The 12,941-nt window shown below is 35.4% G+C and overlaps 1 protein-coding gene across 3 annotated transcripts in view; it reads right to left on the bottom strand.

Moving 5' to 3' along the window:
* The window catches only part of GTPBP8 (GTP binding protein 8), a 26,772-nt gene extending 14,155 nt beyond the window's left edge, over positions 1–12,617 (bottom strand). For 2 of the 3 annotated variants that reach the window (XM_019734828.2, XM_019734830.2), the window contains exons 1-5: positions 12,171–12,617; positions 9,902–10,000; positions 8,101–8,231; positions 7,019–7,118; positions 5,051–5,169 (exon numbers count right to left, since the gene is read on the bottom strand). In XM_019734828.2, the coding sequence (XP_019590387.2) occupies positions 5,051–5,169; positions 7,019–7,118; positions 8,101–8,231; positions 9,902–10,000; positions 12,171–12,506 (785 nt within the window). In that variant the 5' untranslated portion in view covers positions 12,507–12,617. Of the gene's footprint in view, positions 1–4,848; positions 4,868–5,050; positions 5,170–7,018; positions 7,119–8,100; positions 8,232–9,901; positions 10,001–12,170 lie in introns of all 3 variants that reach the window. The other variant, XM_019734829.2, reaches the window with a different exon arrangement.
* Positions 12,618–12,941: the final 324 nt, after the last annotated feature.

A 12,941-nucleotide genomic window follows, 5' to 3' on the forward strand; every position in this document is an offset into this window, starting at 1 on the left:
TTCTAAATCTGATGGTCCACATTACCTGACCTATTTCCTTCATGACTCTAAAAATTTCACCACATCTACTATTTTGCTTTTTATTTCCTAAAGTTGTTTTTGTTTGTGTGTTTATAGAGGTATAACTGACCTATATTACTTTCCACTTTACAACAAAAAATGATTCAATATTTGTATATACTGCAAAATGATCACAGTAAGTCTAGTTAACATCCATCACTGTACAATTAAAAACATTTTTTTTCCTGTGATGAAAACTTTTAAGAAAGATCTATTCTTAGTAACTTTCAAATATGCAATACAGTATTAACTATATTTACCATGCTGTATGTTACATCCCCATGGCTTAGAACTGGAAGTTTATACCTTTTGACCCCTTCACCTATTTTTTTCACCCCCAGCCTTCACCTCTGGCAATCACCAATCTCTTCATTGTATGAGCCTGTTTTTTTTTGTTATTTTTCTAAACTTCACATATAAGTGAGATCATATAGTATTTGTCTTTCTCTGACTTATTTCTCTTAGCATAATGCTTTCAAGGACCATCCATGCTGTTGCAAATGGCAGGATTTCATTCTTTTTTATGGCTGAATAGAATTCCATTGTGTACATATATCACATCATCTTTATCCATTCATGCATTGACAGACATTTAGGTTTTTTTCATATCTTGGCTATTGAAAATAATGCTGCAGCAAACATGGGGGTGCACATATCTTTTTGAATTAATGTTTTCATTTTCATTGGCTAAATATCCAGACTGGAATTGCTTCATCAATGGTAGTTCCATTTTTAATTTTTTGAGGAAACTTCACACTGTTTTCCCTAATGTTTGCACCAATTTATATTCCCACCAACAGTGCATTAGGGTTGCCTTTTCTCCACATCTTTGTCAATACTTGTTATTTGATTTTTTTTTTTTTTGGGGGGGGTATAATAGCCCTTCTAACAGGCACAAGGTAGTATCTCATTATGGTTTTGATTTGCACGTCCCTGATGATTAGTGATCTTTTCATGTATCTGTTAGCCATCTGAATCTTCTTTGGAAAAATGTCAATTCAGATCTTCTGCCCATTTCTTAATTGGATTTTTTTGTTATTGAGTTGTAATGAGTTATTTGTATATTTTGGATATTAACCCCTTATCAGATACATGATTTGCAAATATTTTTTACATTTAGTAAGCTGCCTTTTCATTTTGATTTCCTTTGCTGTGCAGCTTTTTAGCTTGATGTAGTCCCATTTGTTTATTTTTGCTTTTGCTGCCTTTGGTTTTGGTGTCAGATGCAAAAAATCATCACTAAGACCAACGTCAAGGAGCTTACCACCTATGTTTTCTTCTAGGAGTTTTATGGTTTTGGGTCTTACATCCAAGTCTTTATATTGTGAGTTAATTTTTGTGCATAGTGAAATAGAGTGGTTTAATTTCATTCTTTTGCATGTGCTGTCCAACACCATTTATTGAAGAGACTGTCCTTTCACTATTGTATATTCCTGGGTCCTTTGTTGTAAATTAATTGACCATATATGCGTGGGGTTATTTCCAATCTCCTTATTCTGTTCTGTTGATCTTTGTGTCTGTTTTTATGCCAATACCATACTGTTTTGAATACTATAGCTTTGTAATATAGTTTGAAATCAGGGAGTGTGATGCCTCCAGCTTTGTTCTTCTTTCTCAAGATTGCTTTGGCTATTCTGGGTCATTTGTGATTCCATACAAATTATAGGATTGTTTATTCTATTTCTGTGAAAAATGCCATTGGAATATTTGCTTATTTCCCAGACTAAAAGTTTTTATCTCTTTAGCTTGTTGGGTTTTTTTTTTTGTGACAAAGATTCAGTCACCTTGATAATTTAGATGTTTTTTCCCATAATTTAAAAAAATCATCATCACCATTATTTTTGTCAGTTATTATCTATATGTCTTACTACATCTGTCCATACCCATTCATTTGTCAGCATGGAAGTGACCACATGTTTCCTCAGGATACATGGACTTTTACGGGTACACTATGGCTTTTATGGATACAGGTATGGTATGTATCTATGTATAAAACAGGTGAAATATTGGTAATTCCCTGCTTGATAAAGTACAGCATTTTAGACTTGTTGACCAAAACTGCCTACTTGAGACAATCTATAATTCGTACAAATACGAGGTCTGACAATTAAGTTCGCAAACTCACCCTAGAAAAAGTGCTCCATACCTCATTGCTGAATATCACTACGGTCACCTTCGAAGTACTCCCTTTAGGAAACTATGCACTGATGCCAACGTCTAGTCCACCCTTCAAAGCAATTTTGGAACTCTTTTTCTGGAATGGCCATCAGAGCTGTTGTCTTATTACGCTTAATGTCCTGAATGTCATCAAAATCCCTTTCTTTCAATATTTCTCTTATCTTCAGGTAAAGAAAGAAGTCACTGGGGGCCAGATCAGGTGAGTAGGGAGGATGCTCCAATACAGTTATTTATTTACTGGCTAAAACCTCCCTCACAGAGAGTGCCATGTGTGCTGGTGCACTGTCGTGATGCAAGAGCCATGAATTGTTGGCGAAAAGTTCAAGTTGTCTAACTTCTTCACACAGCCTTTTCAGCACTTGCAAACAGTAAACCTGGTTAACTATTTCTCCAGTTGGTACAAATTCATAATGAATAATCCCTCTGATATCAAAAAAGGTTAGCAACATTATTGCAACAAGTTCAGGAACTTAATTGGCAGACCTCCTAGTTTAATGAAGAGATACAAATTAGATAATCCACACCCTAACTAGGACACATTGAACTGATTTGCGACATTTCTGTCAACTCATGATTTTCTTTGTTCTCAGACTCAGTTCTTATTTTCTTGAAATTTTACTCTATATAAAACCATAGAAGCAATTCTACTGTGCCTACTTACATATTTCTTTCATACCATTTATAAAAGCAGACTGATCCCAGCACCAATCTTTAGGGGCACTTCACCATTTATACTTCTCTACTCAGCTGGGACAGAGTTCAAACATGTAGGTTAGTACTTCACTTTTGCAAAACCTCCCTAGACTACATGTCTTTCTCCTATCAATATCACACAGGAGAGTAGAAGTAAAATATGATTCATTTTGTAATAATTGTTCTGTGAATAGGCCAAGCTCCATCTGGAGGGATGGACTGGGATTTGGTCATGATAGTAAAATCAAGGAGTATATGTAACTCTACTCTTTGAATTAGGTTTTGAAACCTACAGAGTATAGCCTGTCAATTTCTGTATGTGGTCAATATAGCGAACACTGATATTCTTGAAAGCCAGCAGGCTCCTGTGTCTCAATCTTAAACTTTAAAGTGCTGAGTGATTCCAGAGTTAGGAAGCAGAGAATGCTGGCATATCTAAAGAAGGAAATGCCTCTAAAAAATACTGGGAGTCTGATAATCTGGGTTTTTGGCCTCACCCTAACATTTATTGTCTAACCTTTGACAAGGAAGGAAACTAATATTATATGGCTAATGTATGTACCTCAGTCATGATACATTTTATTTTATCTTCTAACAATCACATTTTTACTAGTGAGAAAACAGACTCAGAAAATGAAATAAGTTGCTTTAAAATCTATAGCCAAGAAGTAAAGGAACCAAGTAAAACCATGGCTGTCTGATTCTAAGGCCCATACTCTTTCTATTATAGCCAGTACTTCTCTGCAATTCACTTCACTTCTCTGACTTGTAACTCTATCTGTGAAATAAGAATGTTTAGAGGATCACTTAAGTGTTTTGAATGATCTAGTGAAATAACCTCCCCTAAGACCATATGTTTTCAGGTCGGTCTAGTTGTTCTTAATGTTGAGCCAGAATCTAAGTTGATTAGTCTGGTGGCGTACGGCTAACAGCAGTGTGGGACTATTGCTTGATCATTCCCTTGTTTGAACACTATAATTCTATTAATGTAGCTCGAAAACATTGTCAGTTTTTCCCCAGCCCCATTATACTGTTAATTCAAACTCAGCTTACAGTCAACTAAAACTTAAATTTTTTTTTCAATAAAGGCTGCTGTTAAGGCATAATTTGCCCATCTTCTGTTTGTGTTTTCTTTTTAGTGGAAGTCTCACTTCCTTATTATTAAGTAGTTAACAGAAACAGCTATTTTTCTATGACAATACTTAGGGGGTCTAAGAAGAATGAGGATTTCATTCCTGCCGCTAGGCGTCTCCGTTGTATATATGGGACACAGACAAATGAAGAGGATAAATACTCGAACGTAAATGAAAGAAGAGCATTTTGTAGGAATGAATGAAGAGGGATTTTGACAGGCATATTCATAATGACAAACAATTTAAATGTGATCTGGATTGGCAGGACCTACAATGACTGTGTAGAGGACAATTTCATATACAACTAAGTGATAGTTGTTTCATTATTTTCTCATAGCAACTACCATAGTGCTTTTCACAAAGAAGTTAGAATAGGAAAATCATCAGTAAGCGGCTCTGGAACTCTGCAATAGTACAGGGCACTTGTTGTGCCCAAAGTATACACTGAAAGTACAAACTCGTGTTTTATCGCTAAACCACATCTAGTATCGCAAAATTGCCAGCTCAGGAAATAACCATTCCGTCTGCTACCAGTGCTTAATTCTAATTTATATGAAGCATTTCTTCTTTACATATGGTCTTTTAAAGGAATATTTATCCCTCATAGCCTGAATGAGCTTTCTACTATAAAGATAAGTTGTTTTTCTCTGAAACTGAGAAAGGGATGGTAGCATCCCTTTATTGTGGCTGTTGTATAGCTGACTCTAAAAAGTAAAACGTTTTCACTTCTGCTGTGGTCTAGTGTTGAGTTAGGCTGAGGTGGAAAGAGAATGAAGAAACCTACCAGGAAGATCCAGCAAAATCTGTAGAAGGAAGAAAGAACAGAAAGAAGAAAAAAAAGTGCTGATCGGTTGTACCATTAAATCATGGTTAAGGACATAGTCTTCCAAGCTCTTTAATTTTAAGTGATATCTCAATTTAAGAAACACTGATTAAATACTAAAGGCTGTGAGTACATAGAGTTGTAAAAATAATTCACCTCTTACCTTACAGGAAACAACTGAGGAAAACAGCCTTGTGTTTTGGTGGCAACAAATTTCTGGATCTCAAGCACTTGTTTTACAAGATGTCCCTTGGAAGATTTGTCAATTTTCGTCAATACCATCTGCAAGAAAACAAATATTTAAGCATTAGAAATAAAGTATTTCTTAATATACAGTTGTACACGCTTCAGTACAAATTTTCAATAACAAGTAGGTGACCTGGGCAAGTTTCTTAATCTGTGTGTACTTGTTTCCTCATCTATTAAAAAAAAAAGCAAATCCTGCTAAAGGAGTTACTGTGAAGATTAAATGAGTTAATGTACGTATGTATAAAGCATACACTATGTGTTTGCTGTTTAACAGTGCTTTAACTACACAGCACTATAATATCGTGGATTCACAACCAGTGAAAAGGACCCTGGAGCTATATTTGCAATTGCCATAAGCCAAGTGTTTCATATGCTCACCACATATCTTGTGGTCTAGGATATATAAATGAGTATTACTAGGTCGATCCATATAAAATTGTCAAGTTAGCATCATTTTTGACCTACAAAATGGTTCCGTCTTACATGTAATAATCTAAAGGAAAAATTAGAAGTCAGGTAACTTGTAGGTTGTATCCACTATAAAAAAAGTTAAATGTAGTTAGATTCCAAGGAAGCCTAGAACTTACTAGGCTTACTAGTAAACAATTATTTTGAATAATTTACTCATTCAAAGACAACTACATACTACCGGGAGGTCAAAGCATGGTTGATTACAAAATCAATTAAAAAGTAAAACCTTGATCTATCGGGTTTTCCTGGGGAATTTCTATAAATTTAAATTCCTTGACTAACCATTTGTTCTCCAGTTACAAAAATGTTAATGGAAAAAGGAGTGAGAAGCAAAAAGTGTGAGGTTTCTAATGACCTGTGAATCCCTCCAAATCGGTGTCGTTACTCATAAAGGAAAATATGCTGGTATTTAAAAGGAGACATAATTCCTCTATCACAACCTCTTTTTCAAAGAAGAAAATAGTATTTCTTTAAAGTTAAAACTGAGGAAAATATATGATTTCACAAACTGGTTCCTATGATACCAAATCAGGAACACTATCACTTGATAAAACCAGTTTGGCATTATTTACACTTTTTTTTTTAAACCATGTGGACTATGTTTATTAACCTTTTGGCTACTCATAACTATAGGTTATCTTCACAGGCCTTTGCAAATCCAAGAACTCCATAACTCCAAGAACACAAAAAAGCTGCTAACTAGTAACATGGTTTGATTTGCATTAAACTCCACTGTTAACATTTCAGTGCTTTTCTAACATTTTTTGAAATCAAATGATAGCCAATGGGTTCTTCAATTTTCCTTAGAAAGGAACTTTTGGAGTGCTATTTTATCTGGAAAACTCACAAAGCAAAATAAATGTGGATACCAACCTACTAATAAGTATTCTATTCTATGGCAAATAACGGAAAGAACACTGGTAAGATATTCCCAGATGAAATTTCGTTTTTCTTTAAGAATATGAAAATCATACTTGTATGTGCTGGAGCCTGCTATGTTCTTGTAATGGTTCTTAAACTACAAATTAGTTTAGCAAATTTTTCAGTTATAGTTTTATTTACATACTGATAAATACTACATACCAAGCTGATGTTAAAGAGCTACTAAAACATATTTTAGACAAATGTTTACATTGCTATTTAAAAAAATCATAAAGAAAAGCACTTAAGAACACTAAATGAACAGCTTAAAAAAAACTTTACTTTGACTATAATTTTCAAAACTTAAAGCTGAGAAAGGAAAAGAGAAAATATGTTACATAGAACTTATTTTATTAATGGCTGATAATCAAAAAGATTATTCAGAAGGTATTCCTTTATAACTTGAGAAAGCAAGCCTTGCTTATTCATTAAAAGACAGACACACATATACAGAACTGGTATTTCTAACTCATTCAAAAGAAATACTTACCACATAAGGTAATGCAAATTCTTCACACATTTCTATGGCAATATTGTCTGCTTTTTGAATTCCAACAACACTATCCACTAACAAAAATGTTCTCATCAAACTATAAGAATACAGAAATAAAGGTTAATGACAGTATAAAATTCACTCACTATACTATACTAATAAACTTTACTAATAAACTTCACTATACTAATAAACTTTCCTTTGACTAATTTTCAATACAAAATTTAAAAAGTTTTTTAGGCAAAAGAAATTCTCAGTTCACCAGGAAGTGCATCCTATAGTCCAAGACCTGAATAAATTCACTAAACACTAATTTATTTCAGTAGCATGTACTGAACGTGACACTATGCCTGGGACTGAATACAAAGATGAGTGAGCCCTTTCCTCTAAGAGCTTGAACTCTAGTGGAAGAAAGAGACATGAACCCAATTAACTATGTTATCATTAAAATGTCTAAATTTTCAAATATTATTTAAAAATTAATAGATAATACAAACCAGACACATTCTATTTTGCATTTTCTTATGTAAGTATTTCATGTTAGTTTCTATGTAAAACCATAAGATACTTGTAAACACTTTTTGACACTTGAGAAGTTTTACATTAATTTTTCTATATATCGTGCAATGCTTGAAACAAATTGCCATTTGACTACCTATGGAGACAAAAAGAGGTAACATTTACAGAGGATGTGATGTCAGAAGTATTTTAAGAATGATCAGAGTTTTAAAAAGTTTACTTAAATCTGGTAAATACCACATTAACCAACAATTTTCAGTTCCAAAATTAGACAGCTAAGAGTTTGGTATACAAAAAGTAATAAACTGCTGAAGTACTATTTATAGTCTCATTTTATGGAAATGCTTGAATTTAAAATTAAACTAAGTTACAGGAGAAAACTAAGCAAGCAGTATATACCTTGGTCCTAAATATTGTATTGCAGAATATTATGATAATAAAATGGACTTTCTAAAAGAAGTCACTTGATAAAACTAAAGTGGTCATCATGCTATTTTCATATTAAAGAAAATATACTTTGGGTTAAATGTATCACTATTGCAAGAAAATGTTTTCCTTACTTTTTTCGTTCTTTTAGATAGGTTTCTACCATGTTAACAAAATCTTCAGGTGCTCTGTAGCCATAACCTGGCATGTCCACCAATGTAAAATATTTTCCAACTTTGAAAAAATTCATTTTCTTTGTGTGCCCCTGATAAAGTAAATGGAAAAACAAAAGCCTCCTTAAAATATGTTCTTTATATCTTTCATGACTCAAAATATTTTCTAATCAATCAATACATATTTGTTAACATGTCTAAGTATTCTATATATAATCCCAGCTATGCTGATGATGATACAGGAAAAGATAGAAGGGAAGTGACAAGGTTAGATGATACTACTTCTTCCCGCCAATTCATAATTTTAAGAGAATCTATGAGTTAAGAACTTTAGATTCCATGTTAGAAATATGTAGGAAAATAGTTCGGAGTCTTTCCTTTTTCATTCGCTCTCTCTCGTAAAAATGTTCCCCTATTCTAAATAGTGTGACTACACTAGTCAATATTCTCTGATGAGTAATATATCTCTACTTTAAAGAGAAATGAATTATGGCACCGATAGGTTAAATTCAGTGCTTATTGTCAGTCATATAGGTTTTCATAAAGCCTAGATGCAAAGCCTGATAGTTTATTATGCCTAGACTATTGCTACCCTAAAATCAAGATGTTCTGCACGTTTCATTAAATTGGTTTTAGTGCTTTCAAAAACCATGTTTGAAAAACCATGTACAACACTATAAAATATCTGTGCAACTGAAGTTAATGTATAGATGACAAGTCATTTATTCATGATTTTATGTCTGTGGACATTTAATCAGAAAAGGAAAGATTAACATAAACAATTTAAAAAGTCTATTGTTTGGAACTTAGCACAAGTATTTTAAGAGAAAAGATTTTATAAATGGTGCTTAGGTTCCCAGTCAGCTATGTGTCTCTCTATAGGAAAATGATTTTAGAATTACAGATTAGGAATGTCAAAAATACATTTCTTCTGTTGTCTTCTCTGAGCAGTAAGGGAACCATCATACCTAGAAGTGAGGGTTTAGCTGGGTTATTTGGTGAAGTCGGGCAGGAGTAAGGATATAGGGCAGGAGTAAGGATAAGAAGGTTAACAAATGACACCAATCGTCACTGATAGAGCCACGGAGTCAACTATATGAAGAAGTGGGAGCAAGAGATGACTAGTGAAGCTTCATGGAAGAGTTCCAATGCAAGGAAAGGGGGCAGTGAGCAATGGGTTAGTGGGAACTTTTTGCCATGGAGAGATAATAAGGTGAGGGGAACTGGGGCTGAGTTTTGACAAGAGGATATCTTACATATTGGTAGCATCCGCATCTCTGAGAAGGAGTAGAGAAAATTAGAAAATGACAGAAAGCTATTATAGCAGATTGGCTGGGAAAATAAGGATGTAATTTGGCCCCGGGTAAACTGGGGATTGCCTGATTGATGTATATGTGTGAGTCAGCAAGGTATAAAAGATTATAGGAGGGAAAAACACACTATTTCTTCTGAAATTAGTGTAGAACTAGATGATCAGTCTCATAGAAGCAAATATTGAATGATGACAGAATAACTCTGGAAAATATTGGACCAGAGAAAATTTCCTCAAGAATCTGGCAAGACTACTAAAATAAATCCAGACGTCCTTCCTTTTCTTCAGAGAAATACACAGGAATTAACAAAATGTCTTACTTTACCAGCTGTTTGAAAGAAATCATTTTTCTATGAACTTAGCAATTATGATTTCTTGTACCTCCCTACATTTACTATTCATCTTAGTCAATTCAGAGGTAGTTCAGAAAGATTTTAAATTTCAACATACCGGTTTTTTGGAGACTCTGACTTCAACCTCTGGAGCCAATGAAAATAAAGCCTTTATTAGAGAGGATTTTCCAACATTGCTTCTGCCTATGAAACACACCTTATACAAGAACAAAGATAGCTGAGTACTAGTTTACATATATATTTATTATATGATATATTAGCCGCAAAAATCTATCAAACTATTCAGTCTTGCCTTAGTCATAAAAAGTAGTTTACATAAATTCTAATATATAGCTACTATCTACTGAATGATTTCAATGTGTCAGGTGCTGTTCTAAGCACTTAACGTATATTTTCTTATTTAACTTTTACAACATTCCTACGAGGTAAGCAATGTTATTATCTCCATTTAGCAGATGATAAAAGTAGAGGCAGAGAGAAGTAAAATAACTGGCCCAAAATTATATAGCTAGAAAGTGAAGGAGCTGGAACTTGAACTCAGGAAATTTCTATACAGAACCTGTGCTTTTAATTACACTATGCTACTCAAGAACATCTGCAACATTTACTAAGCATTCCATATTAACAAAGATTTTTGAAGTTAAAAACCAGAAGCAGTTCAACAAAACTGGCTTTAAAGTACACATGTTGAACCACATTTCCCAACAAACTTTCAGAGTACTCTGTAATGCCATTGTTATTAAGAAGTTATTCCTTTCTCTTGACTTCTCTTTCCAATTAAGTTTTTCTCCTTTAGTTCTGTATAGTACAGAAAGCAACAAAATATTCCTGATACTAACCATTAATACCCATAGCTTTGCTTTTTAACATGGTATTTATTGAAGGGGGAACAATAACAATCAGTGGTTCTAAATGAGGGTGGTACGGTGTTTTGGAAATACTAGTAAGGGCATTTTTGGTTATCAAAATGATTATATGGCATTTAGTGGGCAGGAGCCAGGGATGCTATATATTGTGCAAAACTGGGGTCAGTCCTTCAAAATGAATTGATCTGAGTACTGCATAAATTTCAAATCCTCTGCCAGATTAAATCCAACGATAATATGTAGATAATAAAACTGAAATTTTAAAAAATTGCACAAAAAATTCAGTAATTTAGAAGTTTAAATCGAAAAGCGATGTTATCTCAAAATTATTAAATGATTTTTATGCTCTTAAATTATTACAGCAGTTCTAAAAGTATTTATTAGAAGAAAAGTTTCAGTGCAGTGGTACAGATACTACAACTACAGCAGGTCCTTGAATAACACTGTTCCGGTCAACTTTGTTTTGCTATGAAGTTGATGAGGGGAAAAAAAAAATCAATTTGCAGCCAGGGCCACTGTCTGTGTGGAGTTTGCACCATCTATCCATATGTCTGCATGGCTTTTCTCCAGGTGCTCGGGGTTCCTCACACATCCCAAAGATGTGCAAGTTCAATGAACTGGCGTGTCTACATTGTCCCATGATGAGTGAGTGTGGATGTGAGTGTTCCCTGCAAGGGAATGGCGCCCTGTGGAGCGCTGGTTCCCACTCTGCGGCCTGAGCTTTGGGGAGAGGCTCTACCCATGGTACCCAGAACTGGATACACAGGTTGGAAAATAATTATCTTACTTGTTTTTATTAATCTTTCTTAAATGTATGTGTAGCTCACATTTATCTCAATGTTTAATATTTGAAGTGTTTGGGGTATTTTAAGTTTGGTGATACTTTTGTGACTAGAAATATGCCACAGGAACTTAACTCTTATTTATATATCAGACTACAGTAAAATTGAATTCATTATACGTTGTTTTGCCTAACGTCGCAGTTTCCAAGAATCCATCCAGGATGTTGAGGACTTACTGTATGTAAAGAGATCTGAGTTTTCTTTTAGCAGACTTAAAACATTATTAAACTTCATGACATGCATAAAATGCACACTCACGGAGTTTCACCGAAGTTGTTTTTATAAGCCTCCTACGTTATTGCCATCTATGTATAATTATTTTTCACACGATAGGAAATTTAGGTTGCGTGAAAATAACACTGATAAGAATCACCTCATTTGTGAAACTATCATACTTGTCATATTCTTCCCTTTGTTTTTCCTACTTCAGTTAAATAGGAAAAAGTTAAACAGGAAATTTTATGAACGCTTTGTTTGGATTTTAAAACCTTTTGAAGTCTTCTACGGTCATCACCCAAATAATTAAAACTAGATTTGCATATTTAGTTGAACTAATTTTGTGCGTCCACACAAAATCTATTTCCTTTTGCATCGAGAACTAGGTGGCAGCAAAACCCCTGCTAAGGCCGTCGGAACCCGCAGGCGGCAGCGCTCTCACCTCAGGGCGGAGGAGGTCCGGGGCGTGGTCAAGGTGCTGCGCAGAACTTAGGTACTCGATGCGGTTCCGGGCGGTGGCGGTGAAGAAACTCTCCGCCCTCGCGATGTCCTCCAGGCTCGGGTCGAAGGTCTTCAGGTGAAGGACGGGCCTCGATTCCGGGAGGAGGTGCCGCTGGAGTTCCTGTAACGGGAACACGAGTTTCGTTAGTTGCCTTTCGGGCATCCGTAGAACCTCCGCGAAGGTGTGGGACGTGCTGTAAGGTCGGCTCACAAGCCCCAGCGCTGCGGGCATCTCTAAGAGGCAGCCCAAGCCTGACAGCAACCGTGGTGCTGCCATTTTTCTCTCCCAGAAGCCCCGCAGCAGGACCCTCGTCCCAGCGTGTGGGCTGCGCCTGCGTGACCGGCTCCCCCTACGCCCACTGGGAATTGTAGTCTCCTTTGGTCTCGTTGCCGCCTAAGCTCTTGGTTTCTACTGAGCTGGAGGCAGGCTTTTCGCGGCTAGGAAAAAACCCTCTGGGTGCTTTTCACATTCTGGCCTGGACGATTGTGCCTTTGACTTGTATGTGGGGAGGCTGTTTAATGGTTTTTTTGAGGTGAAAAGACACATCCGGCTATGTCGCCCTTAAGTGTCAAGCGAAGGGGAAACAGTGAAGCGCTGGTGAATTCCAGGACCGTTTACTCTTCAGTTTCTGGTTGTCTCCCAGATCGTTGACACTGACGGTCGTATAACTAGGAAAAACACTTGCAGAAAGGGCTGGTGAGAAATATTGTT

The sequence above is a fragment of the Rhinolophus sinicus genome, linkage group LG01 (assembly GCF_036562045.2).
Source record: "Rhinolophus sinicus isolate RSC01 linkage group LG01, ASM3656204v1, whole genome shotgun sequence".
In the NCBI taxonomy this organism is placed as follows: Eukaryota; Metazoa; Chordata; class Mammalia; order Chiroptera; family Rhinolophidae; genus Rhinolophus; species Rhinolophus sinicus.